Source organism: Primulina huaijiensis, chromosome 5, assembly GCF_012295235.1.
Source record: "Primulina huaijiensis isolate GDHJ02 chromosome 5, ASM1229523v2, whole genome shotgun sequence".
NCBI classification, from domain to species: Eukaryota; Viridiplantae; Streptophyta; class Magnoliopsida; order Lamiales; family Gesneriaceae; genus Primulina; species Primulina huaijiensis.
Genome location: NC_133310.1, coordinates 1127897 through 1146919, shown reverse-complemented (window position 1 = coordinate 1146919; position 19023 = coordinate 1127897). Strand labels below are relative to the sequence as shown.

At 36.1% G+C, this 19023-nt stretch overlaps 4 protein-coding genes across 5 annotated transcripts; all 4 read left to right on the top strand.

Annotated features, from left to right (window-relative positions):
* Positions 1 to 3313: 3313 nt before the first annotated feature.
* On the top strand, positions 3314 to 4957 carry LOC140977876 (uncharacterized). The gene is made up of 3 exons (XM_073442603.1): positions 3314 to 4001; positions 4087 to 4312; positions 4432 to 4957. The coding sequence occupies exons 1-3, from the start codon at positions 3444 to 3446 to the stop codon at positions 4821 to 4823; spliced, it is 1176 nt and encodes a 391-aa protein (XP_073298704.1). The 5' UTR covers positions 3314 to 3443; the 3' UTR covers positions 4824 to 4957.
* A 117-nt stretch (positions 4958 to 5074) lies between these two features.
* Positions 5075 to 6279, top strand: LOC140976033 (uncharacterized). Its single transcript, XM_073439879.1, has 2 exons — positions 5075 to 5510; positions 5586 to 6279. The coding sequence occupies exons 1-2, from the start codon at positions 5148 to 5150 to the stop codon at positions 6153 to 6155; spliced, it is 933 nt and encodes a 310-aa protein (XP_073295980.1). The 5' UTR covers positions 5075 to 5147; the 3' UTR covers positions 6156 to 6279.
* A 3011-nt stretch (positions 6280 to 9290) lies between these two features.
* Positions 9291 to 12764, top strand: LOC140976174 (NASP-related protein sim3). 2 transcript variants are annotated; one of them, XM_073440107.1, is made up of 6 exons: positions 9291 to 9663; positions 10051 to 10298; positions 11224 to 11415; positions 11518 to 11608; positions 11756 to 12029; positions 12102 to 12764. In XM_073440107.1, the coding sequence occupies exons 1-6, from the start codon at positions 9377 to 9379 to the stop codon at positions 12432 to 12434; spliced, it is 1425 nt and encodes a 474-aa protein (XP_073296208.1). In that variant the 5' UTR covers positions 9291 to 9376; the 3' UTR covers positions 12435 to 12764. The 2 variants fall into 2 exon arrangements, with proteins under 2 accessions (XP_073296208.1, XP_073296207.1); XM_073440106.1 differs by having other exon boundaries at positions 9292 to 9663; positions 11221 to 11415.
* A 3361-nt stretch (positions 12765 to 16125) lies between these two features.
* On the top strand, positions 16126 to 18996 carry LOC140976173 (BTB/POZ domain-containing protein At5g66560-like). Its single transcript, XM_073440104.1, is given in 5 exon segments — positions 16126 to 16677; positions 16776 to 16845; positions 16947 to 18215; positions 18289 to 18735; positions 18738 to 18996. Coding segments are annotated over 5 exon segments (1944 nt in total). The 5' UTR covers positions 16126 to 16630; the 3' UTR covers positions 18849 to 18996.
* The last annotated feature ends 27 nt before the right edge of the window (positions 18997 to 19023 follow it).

Below are 19023 nucleotides of genomic sequence, written 5' to 3'. Positions count from 1 at the left end.
AATGAATCCAACTTTTCAATTTGATGCAATATCGTCCAGCTCATATTCATTGTCAGATAATGAAGATGATATTCAATTCTTCGAAAATCTCCAAAACAGAAACAATGCAATACTGACAACTATATCTCGAGAACAAAATTTGGTTGCTTCCTACATCATCTAACAAGAAAAAGAAGTCACACATAGAGGTTCAATTCCGGGTCACATATTCATTCGACGCGACAGTGAAATTGCTGATCGTAAGTTGTTTAACGACTATTTTGCTGAAAATCCAGTATATAATGAAGCAATGTTCCGTAGACGATTTCGAATGTCTCGGAATCTTTTCATGCGGATAGTAGATGGTATACAGAATCACGATGTTTATTTCATACAACGAAGTGATAGTTTGGGACGGCTCGGTCTGTCGACTAATCAAAAAGCAACTGCTGCATTGAGAATGCTAGCATATGCCTTACCTGCAGAGGCTACTGATGAATACATCCAAATAGGAGAATCGATTGCAATTCAGTGTATGCAACGCTTTTGTCGAGCTATAGTGGAAGTTTTTGCTGAGCAGTACTTGAGATCACCTACGGCCAATGATGTTGCTAGACTACTCTATATTGGCAAACAACGAGGTTTTCCTGGAATGTTGGGAAGTCTCGACTATATGCATTGGAGTTGGAAAAATTGCCCCACGGCTTGGGCGGGACAATATGCAGGTCGTAGTGGTTCTCCAACAATCATTTTAGAAGCGGTGGCTGATTATGATCTTTGGATATGGCATGCATATTTTGGTATGTCCGGAACCAATAATGATATAAATGTTTTAGAGTCGTCCAGTCTATTTTCCAATCTTGCACAAGGAATTGCTCCACCAGCTCATTACAATATTGGAAGCAAAGAATATGATACTGCATATTATCTAGCTGATAGTATTTAACCGAAATGGTCAACTATTGTGCAGACTATCCATGATCCGCGTGGTCCAAAGAAGCAGTAATTTGCGATGAAACAAGAGTCATGCAGGAAAGATGTGGAGCGTGCATTTGGCGTTCTTCAATCACGATTTGCAATTGTGGCATCTCTCGCCCGTGGTTGGAAGAAAAATCATTTGCATGATATAATGAAAGCATGCATTATAATGCACAATATGATAATCGAAGATGAACGTGATCTTAGTGCACCAATTCAAGATGCGAGGGAAGCACCGACTCCAGTGGTAGAAATTGTTGTCAATGAACATATCAGATTTCAAGAATTTCTCGCTCGATATAAAAAAATAAAAGACAAAGACGCCCACTTTGCATTACGAAATGCTTTGATTGATCATTTATGGGATGAATATGGTCATTCAAATATTTGAAATTGTATTTGTAATGTATTTTTTAATTTAATGTCATGTATTTGTACTATGTTTTTTTAATTCAAAGTCATGTATTATTATATTTTATCCATTTAAATAATTTATGTTTCAATTCGTATAATATTAAACAATTAAATAAATTTTTAATAATTATTAAACAATTTAAATAAATATTAAACGATAATTATTAAACAATTTAAATAATCATTAAACAATTTAAATTAAATAATTTAAATAAATATTAAACGATACTTATAATTATATTAATAAAATTAGAAATATATATTTAATAATTAATAAGAAATAATTTAAATATATTTTTAAAAAAGAATATTCTGAGAATATTTTTTTTAGAGTAATATTTGAAGTAGATGTGTTGAAGATGAATATAATATTTGGTGCAGAAATTGCACTATTTTAAAGTAGAGTTGCTTTAAAATAGAATTTTGGGTTGGAGATGGCCTTAGTATTTTTGGTACATTTCTCTATCTTTCTCCAATTTTTCTCCAACTTCTCTAATTTATCTAAAAGTTCAAACTATCTCAGTAAATATTATATAATATACAATTATCATAGCATAAAATAATATATATTTTTGTACTAAAAAATTATCAAACAAAAAAAAAATTTACTTGGCACGCATGGTGTGCCATGAAATCCTATTATATTCTTAAAATAATTTGTGTTTTAAATATTTCAATCAGATTATTAAAGAGATAAGATAATGATTATTTTTGAAATTATATTTTAAATATTTATCATCTTTTAAATTTCTTTTAGTATATAAAATTTTTTTTATATCACACACACATTATGTATGCTCAAGTATCAATATGAAGTCAACGAGGCTGTGGTCCAATGTTTAAGGTTGAGATCCTGAGACTTGTTGGTCTCAGTTTCGAGTCCTGCTAATTGCACGCTCAAAGCTCGTCAATAATGTGAACAATTATATTATATTTTTATAGTCTGAAATAATATCATACTTGTGCTATAAAAAAAGTACTAATATGAATAATATAAGAACGTGTAACTCTGATACTTGTAGAAATCGAGTAGAACCATGAATGAACAACACAGTGGAAAGTGGGAGCAACTTGATCGCAGTGTTTGGTAGATAAGATTAGCGTAGGATAGGTTAACCAATCAAGTGTTTGACTGGCTGATAAGTGCATAAGGGATAACCCCATTCTCGTGATTAGGACAATGTTCACCTGTGAAAACGGCTGACACTTATCCCATTTTCTTCGAGGTATTAGGAATCCCATTTTGTACAGTGCCCAAGCCAACGCCTAATTTTTCCACAAATGCCCTTTGCCCTATTTGAGATATAATCTGCGAATAACAACAAGAATTCTTCACTCGTTGTATCAGAGGACGCCGCTATGGGTTTCTCGGATGGGCTTAATGGCATATTCTACAAGGTGAGTGATTGTTGAAATGCTATTTGGTTTAAATTATTTGTTATGTCTTCCGCAATTTGAAGGTGACGACGACGACGAGATTTTGAAGAGAAATTAAAACAAAGGTTACGTGAAGGTGACTGATTGGCAGTTTAAAGAAATTGTTTTAAACTTCATCTTCTGACCATGTTTGTCGTCAATTTGATATTTTCTTTCACCTTCATCTGAAGTAATTTATTTTTTCAGCCTTATTGAAATCAGTGGAAGGGAGCAGCAGTGCAAGCATTTTCTGTTCAACTTGAAGAGCATTAGCCACATTCAATTCCATATTTGATCGTTCGCTGTTGGGTAGACCAGTGAATAGCACCTTCAATTATATTGGTATATTATTTGTTTTCTTCATATTACCTTACATGTTTAAGTTGAAATAAAGTGAATAAAATTATTAACTGCTAATCTGGAATACGTTTTTTGTCCATTAGTTGTGAGTAAGACAAATACTCATTGATGTTTCATATTCTTTAGTTTTTCGCTGATACCTTCATTTTGAATAACAACATTGTACGAACAGGTTTACAATGTAATGTGATGGCTTTCTATCTAACTTCCATATAAGTCCATAACTGCCCAAAACAATTTTTAAATAAATGTTGTATCAATGTTTTTTTTAGTCTTAATTGTGCGACTAAATGTGAATGTGTTCTCATTTGTTGAGTGTTGTGGCTAAGATGGACATGAAACGTAGAAACATGCTACTGGTTGTTGTGGTACAACAACTGTTGTTTCGAAATTTATTGCTGTTGTGTCTTCTAATCCGACAACGTACGAGAATGGTTGGCCAGCGACGTCGTCTCCGTCGTCGAACATCGGTATCGTACACAATGACACAAAGAATCAATGCTCAATTAAGCCATTTGAATATGATCATTGATGCTGGGGATGTTCAGTGTGTGGTGAATCTGAGAATGAATCGCATTGCCTTCGGAAGGTTGTGCTATCTTCTAATGAATGTAGGAGGACTAACAGATTCTCGATATGTCCGAGAGCAAGAAAAGGTGGCAATGTTTTTGTCTATTTTGGCGCATCATAAAAAAAATCGGGTGACTAGTCATGATTACATGCGAAGTGGACAGACAATCAGTTCACATTTTCATGATGTTATGCGTGCCTTGATGAGGTTATATCCATTATTTCTTGTGAAGCCTTCCCCAGTGGATGAGAACTGTGACAATGACTCTTGGAAATGGTTTCAGGTATAATTTCTAACATATTTAATTGAGATGTACTTTCATAAATACATTAGTCAAATAAAAGTCTTATTTCTCTTATTTGTTTCAGGGTTGTCTAGGTGCATTGGATAGAACACTCGTAAGTGTACACGTTCCTGCTCGAGAGAAAGCCAAATATAGAACACGAAAAGGAACTATTGCAGTAAATGTGCTTGGGGTTTGTGACCGCAATATGAACTTTGTCTACGCTCTTACTGGGTGGGAGGGATCTGCGGCTGACGCAAGAGTATTAAAAGATGCGTTAACTCGGGATGATCTCTTCAAAGTTCCAAGAGGTAATATGTTAACAACTACGGTGTTAAATTTTGTCGAAATTGTCTTCTCGCTTCGTTATACATTATATATTTTCCGGGTTTTTCCAAAAAGTAATGTATCACACGTAAACATCTTGCAGGTTGTTATTATCTTTGTGATAATGGGTACGCCAATGTCGAGGGATTTTTGACTCCGTACAGGCGAGTAAGATATCATAGGGATGCTTGGGGAAATCGAACATCCACACCACAAGATTACAAAGAGTTCTTCAATTGGCGACACTCGCAAGCAAGAAACATTATCGAGAGAGCATTTGGTTTGCTGAAAAAGAGATGGGCTATTCTTCGAAGTCCATCGTTCTACCCTTTAGCGGTTCAAAACCAAATAATTCTTGCATGCATACTATTACACAATTTCATCCGTAATCAAATGCCTGATGATCCATTGGATGAAAATGATTACGATGTTGGCAGCCCCGTACATGATACACATAATGATTATATAAGCATTTTCGAGTCATCCAGTGGGTAAGATAGTTGGAGAGATGATTTCGCAATGTCAATGTGGAACACATACAATTAACATTGTTGTATTTGTATTCTAAAGATTCATTGTTAGTGTAATCTCTAGTTCGACATCTTTCATTTGTTTCATTATTGTGCCTTTTTGTTAGTTGTTTTGTGGATGAATGCTACTGTTTGAACAATGTGTCATGAACATTGTTGGTTCATTGAAATGCTTTGAATTGAACATCGATTCCTAAATTCTACTGCCTTCAACTCTGGTATTGAATATCATATATACTTACTACTTTGATATCATGACAGACTTTATACTTGAAGCTTTTCTGTAAGCATGGACAGTGTAGCAGCTTCTGCGAGTGGCAGTGGGCGGTGTAAGAAAGTGGATAAGACACGGAGAAGTTGGACCGGTCATGAGGAAGGCGTGTTAATACAGTCGCTTAAAGAGATTATCACGAAGGGGTGGAAAAGTGAGAATGGTTTTAAAACGGGTTACTTGAGTCTTTTGGAGAACGCAATGCAGACAGCAATACCAGGTACTAATTTACGTGGTAATCCTCATATAAATTCAAAAATTCATGTGTGGAAGAAAACACATAGTATTTTGGTGACTTTGCTATCCAAAAGTGGAGTCGGATGGAATGACACTGAGAACACGATCGATGTAACGGATGAGACATGGGAATCTATTGTGAAGGTATGTATGTCCACGTATTTTGACCTTCAGTCACGTAACTCATTCACTGAACCATTGTAATTGCATCTGCTGCAGCATGAACCAAGCTTACGATCAATACGACATAAACAGTGGTCACACTACGGTGACTGGTGTGAAATATTCGGAAACGATCGAGCAACTGGGGATCAATCAAAGAATTTTGAGAATGTGCTGCAACAAGTTCTGAAACTGGGTAACGAACTGCCTTTTGAAGAGTTCCTTGGAGAGAATCGTACTTTTAACACTACCGACGGTGCTGATGATTCCATATCCGAAACGCATACGCCTACGTCGAAATCAGTTGAAGGTGCAAGTTCCAAAAGTAAGAAAAGAAAGCAAATAAACGAGCGTGATGACTCCATAGTCGAAGCAATCAACAACCTCGCTCACATAACGAAAGATACGATGTCACACTTGATCAAGGAAATGTCTTCTGAAGAGAAAATTTCAGATGTGCAAGATACGGTACTGGCTGCATTGCAAAGTCTGACTGAGCTTTCGGAGGACGAACAAGTGGCTGCCGCTAAGTTGCTATTCAACAATCATAATGATCTGGCACTGTTCAAACGACTAGGTGACCGTGCAAGGATTTGCTTTGTTAAAAGATTGTTGTGTGGTGAGTAATGGTAACGGGTTTAGGGTGTTTTTGGTTGATGTGTGTCGAATTTTTGATGAACCAACTGTTTATCTTTTGCGTGTTGGATAAACCAGATACATCAAGTTATGTAAGGTGAATTTCAGTTTTGGATAAACCACATACATCAACCATATGCGTGTGCACTTCTTTGTGTAATAAAATTATTGAATTTGTGTAATGTTGAGTATATGCGTGTGCACATCTTGGTTTTGGATAAACCAGATACATCAAGTTTTGTATATAATGCTGTTTAAAAACCACTTATTCCTCTGTACAAGTACAAGGTTGATCGGTAGCAATAAGTTATAACATGATACCCATTGTAATATAAATTTAACGTGTATCAAATATACTACAAATATACTTTATTTCATAATTTATTAAAACAATGTGCGTCTTTTTTAATTTGTGTGATGTTGAATTTTTAATTCATCAAGTCAATTACTGTGAAGATTCTCATTTCATTTCCTAACACCAGCAATGCCATTAAAATTGTACAATGTCTTTACATATCACCAATAATGTAAACCAACATAGATTAGACAGTGCAATATCTTCACTTGCTACCAGCATTCAACCAAATTACATATAGTTGGAAGCAAATTACGGAGTACTCCATACAGACATCACCGTTATCAGCACTTAAACAAACATTTTCCACAAAGTACACACTATTCACATTACAGTTCCAAAACATCAAAAGGATGGTTGCTTAAGTGCACATTTCAATGTATGGAGGAAATTTAGTCAGCTGAATCATCTGAGGAGAGTTCAACAACAACAACATTATTTGCTCCATGCTTGTTAGAGTGGATACATTCTTTCTTTGTACTAGTGCCGACATCAACATTCAAACGGACAGGTGCATTCATCTTCGGAGTGTCTGACTCAGTTACCTTTGGTGTGTGAGACAACTTCTGCTTCTTCGGAACACTTTCTTCGAGAAAGCCACGTTCCTCAGCTGCGACCGACTTCAGTTCAGTGCCATATACATCATCTTCACAGCACACAAACGTTTCATCATCAGAAACTAGATCAACAAAAGGCACATCGTACTTGCTAGTAACAGTTTCTTGAGAACCATTTTTTGTAGAGACAGACATTAGGACCGACAGAAGACACGTACAAACATAGTTTTGGAATTGTGAATTACACAATACATATGATCCACCTAAATAAGAAGAAAAAATTAATTAGTTCAAGTCACCAACCACTTCCATTAAATACATAATCTTTAAAAATATGGTAATGATGGAAGTCTTTAGTAGGTCAACACCTACAAAAGATTTTAAAGTCATATCCAAGTTCAATTGTCTTATATATGCACACTCATGTAAATGATCAACACATTTTTATTTTTATTACATATATTGAAATTATTGGAAGAATAACCAATTTACTAACAATCATGGAATTGCAATCAATGACTATCCATTACACAAAAAAGTCCAAATGACATCGTCCAATCCAAAACAAATATTAATTCACACACATACAAATCAGAAAATATTTGAAAACTGCAAAAAGAAATTTCACAGTAGAGACCAAATTTCACATACCTGGATATGCAACCTACGTGCGACACCAAAAAACTCAAAAGCAGTTGGTCAGATGGTGAAAACACTTCTGCTTCCTCGAAACCCAGGCAAGAAAGGCATTACATGCCACAGTTGGTAATACATGCGCATGTAAAAGTTCAAAAGTAAATTGTGCAAATTAAGACTAACATTGACTACTCAAACTTTGATTGAATAATAACTAAAAACATCCGACCCAAGCTTAATACCCCAAACTAGCTACTAACAGAACCATTTTCCATTTCCTCCAATAACTTTCCTATCTCCTCAGCCAACTTCTCCAATTTCATGCCTAGATTGTGATTCTCACGACCTAAATCAGATACTTCTTTTACTAGGTCGGCTAATGTCTTAGTTTGATTTGTTTCTAGAGTAGAAGGTGCAGTAGTAGTAGAACTTGAACAATTAGAGCCATTCATATTGTTGACAACAACTGGTTTTGGCAAGGAAGCGTTGTATGCTTCCTCTGCAGCTGCCCTACTTTCATAACCTTGATAACACGCACTAGAGAAACGACAAACTTGGGCGTTTGCCTCGGACCATCTATCGTACACTCCAGGCTTCCTACCGACGAAAACCACATACGTTTTGGTCTGCAATTAACAGAGCAAACTAATACATGATAATACGTTACACAAAAATGTATTCAATTACTAATAAAACTTGGAAATAGTTAAGAACATTGACGACTACAAAAATCTGAAGAAATCAAACATTTTGCGAAAAATCTGAAGAAAACAAACGCACAAATAGAGTTGCACAAAATTATAGTTACTCAAACAAAACAAGAAATCACCATCGAATTAATTTCGGAGAAGTAGCTGGTTGTGCCCTTCGATTTATGTTTGTAATGAAACTTGTGGGTCGTCTATGGTAAAATCAGCCACAAACCTGCAAATTAATTTTTGGTAGCAACAACGAGAAGGAGATGACCACAAAACCCATTGGTAACGACGTGAATCCGAGAAATCGAAGATTACATGTATAAAAAAAAGTTGGCAAAATAGAAATTAATTAGAAATTTTTACATTACCAGATCGTTTGGCACAAAAAGCAGGGGGATTCGCTTCAGATTTTAGATGGAAGAAACTCTAACCATCGAGGGAGAGCGATAGTATAATCCATACATCTGGGCTTGTAGATCTAAGTGAAGAGACGGACGTGTTGTGTATATTCAAGTAATGTGTAAATAATATAGTCAACAGAGGTAAAACGCGAAAGTATATTTTACCATCTCAATCAATCACAAGGTTAACAATGGAAGCAAACAAAAATCTTTTTTTATGCAAGGTATTATATCTCATGCAATACCACTTTATAATCCATTGTATTGTCTACATATTATTACTCTCATCATGTCTACCAAACGTTCCCGATGTATCATGTAAGCCCAACAAGGGTGGACAAAAGCCCTATAGAATATAATATTGGGCTGATCCATAAGTTTTGTCAATAATCTGACATCAGTCAATCAGTAAAATCATGGGTTGGGCCGCCATCCACAATTTTAGCCCAAAGTATCAAGAACTTGAATTAATTCTCCGAGTTTGCCTTCCGGATTCAATTTTGCGCGGTGAGGGTTTCTCGTTTCTTCCATTTGAAACACACAGGAGCGAAAGGGTTTTCCGAGTATGGCGGGAGAAGCTGCAAATTCTTCGGCGCAGGGTCCTGCAACTGACGAAAACCTCAATTCTGTGGAAGCTACCATCGAGTCGGGAGTCGATTTCGGTGGCGCTGAATCCACTTGCAATAACAGCAACAATATGAGCAATGGAGAGAGCTCGGCTGCTGTGTCTGGTGTTGAGCGCGAGAAGTCTCTGGAATATACCGAGGAGTTGATGGTGCGTGGCTCTAATGCCATTAAGGAACGTGATTACGCTGAAGCTACTGATTGCTACAGTCGTGCCCTAGAAATCAGGTGAGGTATTAAGATGTTCGTTAGATGGATTATTCCCCCGTTCCTCATTTTAGTTTTCGCTACCTTCATCTTAAGCAATTTGATGTCCCTCTAATGTGATACGTTATGAATAAAGTTACTAAATGATATTTTGAGTCAATGCTCGTAATTTTTTTTTTCCATTTATTGTTCCTTTTTCAGCTGATTCTAAGTTGAAAGTAAAGTTTCACGACATCCCCCCCCCCCCCCCCCCCCCCCCCCCCAACCCAACTCCCAAACACTGTTGTTGCATCACAAACTTAGCAGCTCCAAGACTTAATCGAGCCATTTCACATTCTTTTGGTAATTCTTATGGCAGAAATTTTTTAATGTGCTGAAAATTATTTATGATGATGAAAATACATTCAGGGTTGCACATTTTGGTGAACTTGCTCCTGAATGTGTCAATGCTTACTATAAGTACGGATGCGCACTCTTACGTAAAGCTCAAGAAGAGGCTGATCCATTGGCTTCTATGCCGAAAAAAGAGGGGGTATCTCAGGAAGATTGTGATAAAGATGGTTCTGTGAAAAGTTCTGTTAATGGTGGATCTTCTGCTACTTCAGTTTCTACTATTGAACAAGAAGGAAGCACCAATTGTCTGGATGAAGTTACAGGTAGAATTTAGTGTTTACTTCATCGATATTCACCAATGATTGAAATGGTCGTTTAATGGACAATGAGTGGGTAAACTTAAAAAATTCTATGCTAGCATGTGCGCGTTATCGAAGATGGAAAATACATGCTTCTCGATCGTTAAATTTTCTCGACAGTTTTTTGTTCCTCTTAGTGCAGCTATGATTTAACTGGTGATTTTGTTGATCATGGGTTGATGAACTTAAAAGTTCATGTTAGCATGTGTGTGCTATTGAATATGGGAGGAGGCATACTTTTTTATCATTACAATTCACCTGATTATATGTATACTTCAATGTTTAAATAATTTTACTCATGAAAAATTCCTAATTATCCTATTATGAAAGAACTGCAATATGTATATACTTATATATTTTTTAAATGATGTGCATACTTCAATGTTTAAATAATTTTACACATGAAAAAATTCCTAAGTGTCCTTTTATGAAAAAACTGCAATATGTATATACATATGTTTTAAAATTATGTGTGGGATGGGGGTTGCATTGACGAGAACCCGTGAACTCTCCATTTATGGGGGAGTCTGCTGCCATTCCAACTGATAGATGGATAGTAGGAACTGCAATTTTCAGAAATGTTAATGGGTGTTATCAATTGCTCAAATACCAGTTATACCAATTGAGTGATCCATCTTTTGAGATGTTTTGGTTTAACTTCTTGGGGAGGGTGGAATTGTATAATCTGTTAAAGATGCAGTTATATATGATTTTGAGGAATTATTTAGGTGTGGTGATGGTGGGTGTGTATAATCTGTTAACGATGCATTTATATAGGATTTTGTGGAATTATGTAGATGTGGTGTGCCTAGTTTTCTTCCGTGACATTTGTTTGAAGCATGACATGCATTTTTGCTTATAGTTTTCTTCTTTTTGTAAATAACAGTAGAAGTGAAAAATGAAGAAGGAGAAGACGAAAGTGATACTGAAGACCTAGCTGATGGTGATGAGGATGAATCTGACCTGGATTTGGCATGGAAGATGCTCGATGTTTCTAGGGCAATTGTTGAGAAGCACTGCGGGGATACTCTGGAAAAGGTGGATATCTTGTCTGCCTTAGCAGAAGTAGCTTTGGAAAGAGGTTTGCAATTTGTTTCAGTGATTGCTATCATGGCTATATATCTAGATAGCTTCATTATGTGGTAATTTTTTACTCATTATTAAAACTTCCTGCTTTGTCCAGAGGATGTTGAAACTTCACTTAGTGACTACTTGAAATCCCTGTCCATTTTGGAGCGCCTGGTTCAACCTGACAGTCGGCTTATTGCTGAGTTGTATCCTTTACAAATTTGCACATCATAGTTTGAAAGTATATTTTGCGAGGTAGAGGACTTATAGTCATCGCCCATCGGGGTTTTAAAATCATTTTCTAAACCTATGTCATACTTAGTTCCAGAAGATTTCTTAACATGAGAACCAAGAAATTTTAGGGTATGCCTGTGTTTGGAAATTGGTTCTAAACCTGTAGAAGCTGTTCCATATTGCCAGAAGGCTATTTCAGTTTGCAAGTCTAGACTGCAGCGACTTACAAATGAAGTAAAGCTCTGTCAAGGAGCTGCAAAGACATCGGCTTCCTCTGAATCAAGAGAACTTGTTCCATCATCTTCTGATACATCCCATTCATGTGATCCCATTGCTGACGAAGAATCTGAGATTGACACGCTGACTGATCTGTGTGATGAACTAGAAAAGAAGGTAAGCATTAATTAGATATCGACAATTGTTGGAGCAGCTTTGCTATTGTATTACCTTGTTTTCTTATTGCAGTTAGAAGATCTTCAGCAGCTCGCCTCAAACCCAAAATCTATCCTCTCAGACATCCTGGAGATGATGTCTGCAAAAGCAAATGCTGGTGAGAAAAGTGCAGTTTCAGTAGCAATGAACTCTTCTCAGATGGGTATAGCCATTAACACTGGTGGAATTACCGAGTCTCCGACTGTTTCCACTGCTCATTCAAATAACACTTCTGGCGTTACTCATCTGGGTGTCGTTGGAAGAGGAGTCAAGCGAGTGGTCATGAGCTCGACCACAGAGTCTGGACCAACTAAGAAGCCTTCAATTGATCCATCATCAAATAATAGTGATGGCAGTGCCTCTTGACCTTTCAGTGCTGACCATGGAGCTGATCTAATGGCTACCGGTAATGCTTTGTTTTTCAGAAAAATTGGATCATGAAATACACGTGAATCTGAATGTGTCATAAATGTTCATTGTTGTTTGCTTTCTCTATCAACATTAAGACTGATATAAGCTCGATTTTTCTTGTATAACCATAGTTTGTGTTCTACTAGTTTCACTGACCCGTCGTCGAACAGTGACCTATGTTTGTACCTTCTGCTTATTTTGGTGTACTTTGTACTAGTTTTTGTATAACTGTAGTTCACACATTCCGGAAGGTAAGATAAAAACCCGCCACCGGGACTTAACATATCTGAATTCGTTTTTGAATTTTTTTCAAACAAAATGTACCAACACTTTCTTTTCGGTTCTGGTTCTTCCCGGGCTTCCTTTTTTTCAGGTGGCTATTATAAATTGTTGCAATTGTCCCGTTTCAGTTTTATTATATCGGCTAAACTCGAAGATGGTTAACATGTTTATCTTTTAGCTGCTTCCAATATAAAAAGAATCCAGGCATTGAACTTGAACGTTTTTGTTCTCTTATTCCACTCACGTTATCCGGTCCTATGATAGATGTGCATGAAATGTTGCAAATTTAGGAGGAATGTATTTTGACAGATTTTGAATGTATCCGCATGCTAATATCTGTGCTAGAATAAATATATGCTTTTTACAACATTTCTTATTCATAAACAATCAAAATTTTGAATTATATTTTGAAGAATATTTTTTTAAAATTTAATACAGGATATGGTAGTTACTATTTACAATTATTTTATTATATTTATTATTATTGTTATTATTAAAAGGTCTTAGAGCTTAAAATGTGGTATTATATCACGTCTATTCCATTTTAAATCAGAAAAGTATTATAAAACAACATAATATTTGAAATAATTTTGGTTATCTTAATTTTGAAGTATAAGCAGTCACTAACGAAATCATTTCTAAAGCTTATGATTTTTTTATATAATCTCTATAGTTTTTGTTTTGTATAAAAATTATTTCTAAGACCAACTGAAATTTATATACAAACAAATACTAACTAATACACACAAGTAGTGCAATGTGCATGGGAATACTAGTTACTGATTTTTTTTATTATTATTATTACAAGCTAGTTAGAGATTTAGATTTTAGTCCTACTCATTCCTTTTCTGTATTAATTAATTGTTGGATGTAGGTTTTTTTTAATTAAAAAATGCATTTATTATAACAAAAAAATAATTATAAGAGATAGTTATAGAATGGGGAAGTTGGTGAAAAATCCTCAATCAAAATATTTCTTTGGGTTCACTCCCTACTCACAAAATTGTGGTACTATGTCATACAAAATGTGGTACACTTCATGTGGAAATGTGATATTAAAAAAGTACACAGAGATTTAACACAAAAAAAATCGACGGACGCGGACTGAAGGCCAATTTCCGTCGTAGAATTTATGGAATGTTACGTATGTAGGTACGAAGGAAGATGCACTTAGGATTTCGTTGGTGGCTGCGTATATTTGTTCAATAATCAATTTCTGATGAAAAGTCGCAAACTTTCATGTTAGACCATAACTACTTTTGTTTTGTCTTCCTTGGATTCACGTTCCATAAAATGTTCTCAACCATGTAAAATTCTAGTGTTATTGTAACACTATTCAGGCACTAACTCATGGATGCATATCTTAATACTAAAGGATTGAGCCTAATTTTACCAAAAAAATTACTTCAACAAGATGGGAGAATTGCCAAAATCTATATAATTACTTTCAATAGTTTAATACAACCGGTGTTAGTAAGGGTGATCACGGTGCGGTTTTGCAATTTTTTAAAAAAATTCAAACAAAATTGTCATAGGTTGTCGGTTAGTATTTTTAAAAAATAATCGTGGTTTTAAATGTAGAATTAGTTTTACAGTTTTGAGCGGTTTTAGGAGGTGGCGGTCGGTTTGCGGTTTTTTTAATGAAAAATATTAGAACGTATATTCGAATTGATTCGAAAACAATAACAATATAATGTCTTTCAAATATAAAATATAGTTAAAAGCGTACAAAGATAAAATTTCTATTTTTAATCACGAGTTTTATAAATATCAAGAAAAAACGGTGTGGTACAATTTGGTTTAGACGGTTAATAAAAAGTTTTGATCACCCCTAGATGTTGGACATCTAACACAACCCTCACGTTAGCTCAAACAGAGATGATTATCTAAATCCATATATACGATGTGGACATCTAACATGTTAAGATTGTGGATTCGAGTCTAACTATACTAAAAAACTAGTTCAAGATAGGATTCTCCAACTCCATATATACAACTCTCAATAACTTAATCCAACAAATTAGAAACATCTAACAATATCTAAGAATTAAGATCTATCAATGCACGTGGAGTTGATTTATTTTTCATCGGACCTCACATCCACTAATTTTTTTTTCAAGAAAAGTAAAAACTCATCCACTTTTTATTTTATTTTTTAAAAAAATATGTATTTTTCTATGCTATAATGTTGTGTTTCATTAAAGATTATGTAGAGCCTCTTATTAACAAGAAAACAGTATATTCCTATCAACCACATCAAGTTCGAATTCTCTCTTTTGGAAGGGCTCGACGTTTTAATTAAAATATTCATAGCAATTAGCAAAGCACAGACGTATAGTGAGAGCAGAATATAATACATATTTGTTTTTTTTATATAAAGAAAGCTAGAAATATCTACAATAAAACTTTAAATAAAAGGACATAATTTTGAAAGATAATATGATTTATCATATAATTAAATTTATTTTTATGAAATATGATTCCTTACTTTGGGTTGGATGATACGTGCACCAAAAGTGTGGTGTGTAAATTGAGATNTATTATATTTTTTTATTTTATTTATGAATAAATTTAATACATATTTTACACATAAAGAAGTAGAAAGTAGAATACAAAATGAAATGTAAATATCAATTGTCTTAATAATTACTCTTACTCAGCTTTAGATTATTTATGCTGCTGCTAGTACTACAGTTAATTTTATAATATGATGTAATTAAATCATAAGATAAAAAAATCAATGGATTTCGGACACAAAGTGTAAAATAATGGCAAAAGTAGAAATATATAAGCAAATGAAAACTTGACTTGCTGAATGTGACCATGTGAGGGGGGCAAAGATTTACTGAGATTCTATGTGTAGTTTTCCAAAAATTAAAAATTTTGAAAGTGTCTTTGTTGGAGATGATTAAATCAGAGACAGGCTGGCAGAGGAGTTAATATTGCAGTTAATGCGAATTTAAGGAAGTGTACGGTGGGTAGATATGTTGTAATTAATGCCCAAGAATCGACGATCATCAAGCGTGATTCACGCCAATACATGTGTTCTTGTTTAATAAGAGGCAAAGTGAAAGGAGATATATATTACTGATAATTTATTCAACTTGCAAAATCATTAAACTCTAAGAGGCATCACCTCAAATTGTATGACCAACTATAAGCAAAATGGACTGTTTAATGGTCGATTTGACCCTTGAATAACGAACGTAAGGTTTTGAAGAGTTAATTAATGCTCATGAGTATACTAAGTCAATATAGATTTTTTATGGCATAAAATAACCTAAAAAGAACACTAAAGATACCAAACAAATCATGATGATCACATGATTACAGCAAAAAATGTTTCTTTTTCCTTCAATTTTGAAACCCAAAATATGCTTCTTATGAAGTAGAAATAATTCAAAATTGCACTTTATAGTTTATATCTCAAAATCCGACCAACCCTTTTTTTTTTTTGAAGACGACCAATCAAAACTTTTTTTCAGTCTTCTTCCCATTAACTCTACAGTTCAGACATAGAAGTGCAGAAAAGAGGGAAGATTCTGGTATATTAATTTGATTCAAATAAAAGGCCCCCAAAAAAAAGAAAAAAGAAGACCAATCAATCCAAATTAGAAAACCCATTATCTTTGAACTTTAATAATTCACCTTTCTCGATTTCTGCTCAGAGCCACATTTGTCTGTTCCAAAGTTTCTTGAATTCCTTCCTCCATTTCTCCCTTCAAGCATAAACAAGTGAATTCCCTTTTCCACAAACATAATCATTCCACAAGACCCAGAAACTCAGAAAGTGAAGCTCATTTTTGGTACTCATTACACACGTAGTCAAATCGAATCCCTTTAACGCTACATGATTCTTGCTTGAAAATATGTTGAAGCCGGCATCAGAAAAACCCACTTCTAAAGGGCAGGCTTGGTAAGCTCAAACTCCCACATGTACACTCTGAATTCAGATTCTTTAGTTTCTTTGCTTTCCCAAATCTTGCTTCTTGAATTTCTATGCATTGGTTGCAGGTTTTGCTCAACAGGGTTGCCGAGTGACGTCATAATCGAAGTTGCTGACATGACTTTTCATCTTCACAAGGTCAATTTTCATCAAATACCTCCGAAGTGGTGTCATATGTTGCCACTTTCACTGATATTCTTGTTTTCTTGCGTCTAAAATCTGGATGAACTAATTTTCAGTTCCCTCTGATGTCAAAAAGTAGAAAGCTTCACGAACTGATAACTGAAGAAGAGAAAAACCAATCAAGAATCACAAAATCCCAAAACCCAGATGAATCCAACAAGAAAATTGACAGCGACTATCATGAAGAAGACATTGAAGAGGACGGGGAGTGTCACATCACCTTCACAGATTTTCCGGGGGGCTCCGAAACTTTCGAGACCGCCGCGAAATTCTGTTACGGCGTGAAAATAGTTCTCTCAGCCACCAATGCCGCAGCTCTCCGCTGTGCGGCGGAGTACCTGCAAATGACTGAGGAGTTATCGGCAGACAATCTCATTTCGAGAACTGAAGTTTTTCTGTACCAGTCTGTGTTTAAGAATATCAAACATTCAGTCAAAACGCTATCCTCTTGCGAGAAGTTGTTGCCGATGGCGGAAGATCTAGGCATTGTTTGGGGATGTATTGATGCCATTGCTACCAAAGCCGCCGCTGTAGATCCTTCGCTGTTTGGCTGGCCGGTGAATGACGAAGCTGTAAGCAACATAGGGAGTGAGAAATTTAGTAAAGGAGGATCTGCAAGTGGGGATTCATGGCTAGATGAGCTATGGCTTTTGAGTCTTCCGATTCTCAAGCGGTTGATTCTCGCCATGAAAAGTTTGAATCTAAGCTCAGAAATTATCGAGAGTTGTTTGATTTCCTACGCGAAGAAGTACATTCCCGGAATCTCGCGTACAACGCGGAAGCCATCGTCTTCTTCTAGGGTTCCGACAGAAAACGAGCAGCGAGAGCTTCTGGAGACTATGGTTTCGCATCTTCCCGTAGATAAAACCTTGCCCTCGAATCTATCGTCAAAAACGACAAGATTTTTGTTCGGATTGCTGCGAACTGCGTACATTTTGAATGCTTCGGAGATTTGTAGATCAACACTGGAAAAGAAAATTGGATCACAATTAAAGCACGCCACCTTGGATGACTTACTGATTCCGAGCTACTCGTACTTGAATGAAACGTTGTACGATGTCGATTCTGTGGAAAGGATTTTGCGATATTTTCTTCAAGGAATTGCAGAGAATTCGGTAAATAGAACACGTGGCGAAGACGAGAGTGGTAATCTCAGGTCGGCGGCCTTGATTCTGGTGGGAAAGTTGATCGACGGCTACCTATCGGATGTTGCTTCCGACTCTAATTTGAAGCCGGAGAAATTCTACGACCTCGCCGTTGCACTGCCGGATCACGCCAGAATCTTCGAAGACGGACTTTATAGAGCCGTAGATGTTTATCTCAAGGTAAACAATAATATCAAATCAATAACCGAAATCACGTATCATAAATTCAACACTCAATTCAATGTTTATGCAGGCCCATCCATGGTTATCAGAAGCAGAGAGAGAGAAGATCTGCGGTGTGCTGGATTGCCAAAAGCTCACTATAGAGGCGTGCACTCACGCAGCACAGAACGAGCGCCTACCGCTTAGGGTGGTGGTTAAGGTGCTGTTCTTCGAGCAGCTTCAGCTCCGCCATGCAATCGCAGGAACAAATTATATCGCCGCCGATGCAGGAACCTCTGCGGAGGTTTCTCGGCCGTCCAGCGAGAGCGGAGGAAGAGTGGAGGTAGTGGAGGACGACTCGTCGAAGATCACGCCGGAGGAGAGACAGACGTGGAGAGCGGCGGTGAAGGAGAACCGAGTGCTGCGCGTGCGCATGGATAGCATGAGGACTCGGGTTCACGAGCTGGAGCGGGAGTACTACACCATGAAGGAGACGATCGAGAAGGTTGGTCACGTGGACACGTGGAGAGAATCGGTTGGCTGTCGAAATTTGGGTGCAAATTTAAGACCCAAGTGTGCGATTCACATGAACGGGCGGCGGCCGAGACAAGGAAGGGCCGCAGCAACCGCCCCGCCGCTGTGAATGATTGATTTTAATTTCTTAGTCTGTAACTCTGTATATACTTGTCATTAATTTCTTGATATCTTATTCTGTATGAAATATTATGGTTTTTTTTTTTTAAAAAATTCAATCCAATTTGAAGTGTTGATGAATTTCAATTTGTACAATTGACATTTAAAAAAGATTGCAGCTTTTTATTCTGTA

Bases quoted from the DNA above. Each gene is read 5' to 3' on its own strand.
- LOC140977876 (XM_073442603.1), top strand. From the start codon at position 3,444: ATGTGTTCTCATTTGTTGAGTGTTGTGGCTAAGATGGACATGAAACGT. The intron at 4,002-4,086 runs GTATAATTTCTA...TATTTGTTTCAG, and splicing joins ACTCTTGGAAATGGTTTCAG to GGTTGTCTAGGTGCATTGGA. The intron at 4,313-4,431 runs GTAATATGTTAA...AACATCTTGCAG, and splicing joins TCTCTTCAAAGTTCCAAGAG to GTTGTTATTATCTTTGTGAT.
- LOC140976033 (XM_073439879.1), top strand. From the start codon at position 5,148: ATGGACAGTGTAGCAGCTTCTGCGAGTGGCAGTGGGCGGTGTAAGAAA. The intron at 5,511-5,585 runs GTATGTATGTCC...CATCTGCTGCAG, and splicing joins CATGGGAATCTATTGTGAAG to CATGAACCAAGCTTACGATC.
- LOC140976174 (XM_073440106.1), top strand. From the start codon at position 9,377: ATGGCGGGAGAAGCTGCAAATTCTTCGGCGCAGGGTCCTGCAACTGAC. The intron at 10,299-11,220 runs GTAGAATTTAGT...TGTAAATAACAG, and splicing joins TTGTCTGGATGAAGTTACAG to TAGAAGTGAAAAATGAAGAA. The intron at 12,030-12,101 runs GTAAGCATTAAT...TTCTTATTGCAG, and splicing joins GTGATGAACTAGAAAAGAAG to TTAGAAGATCTTCAGCAGCT.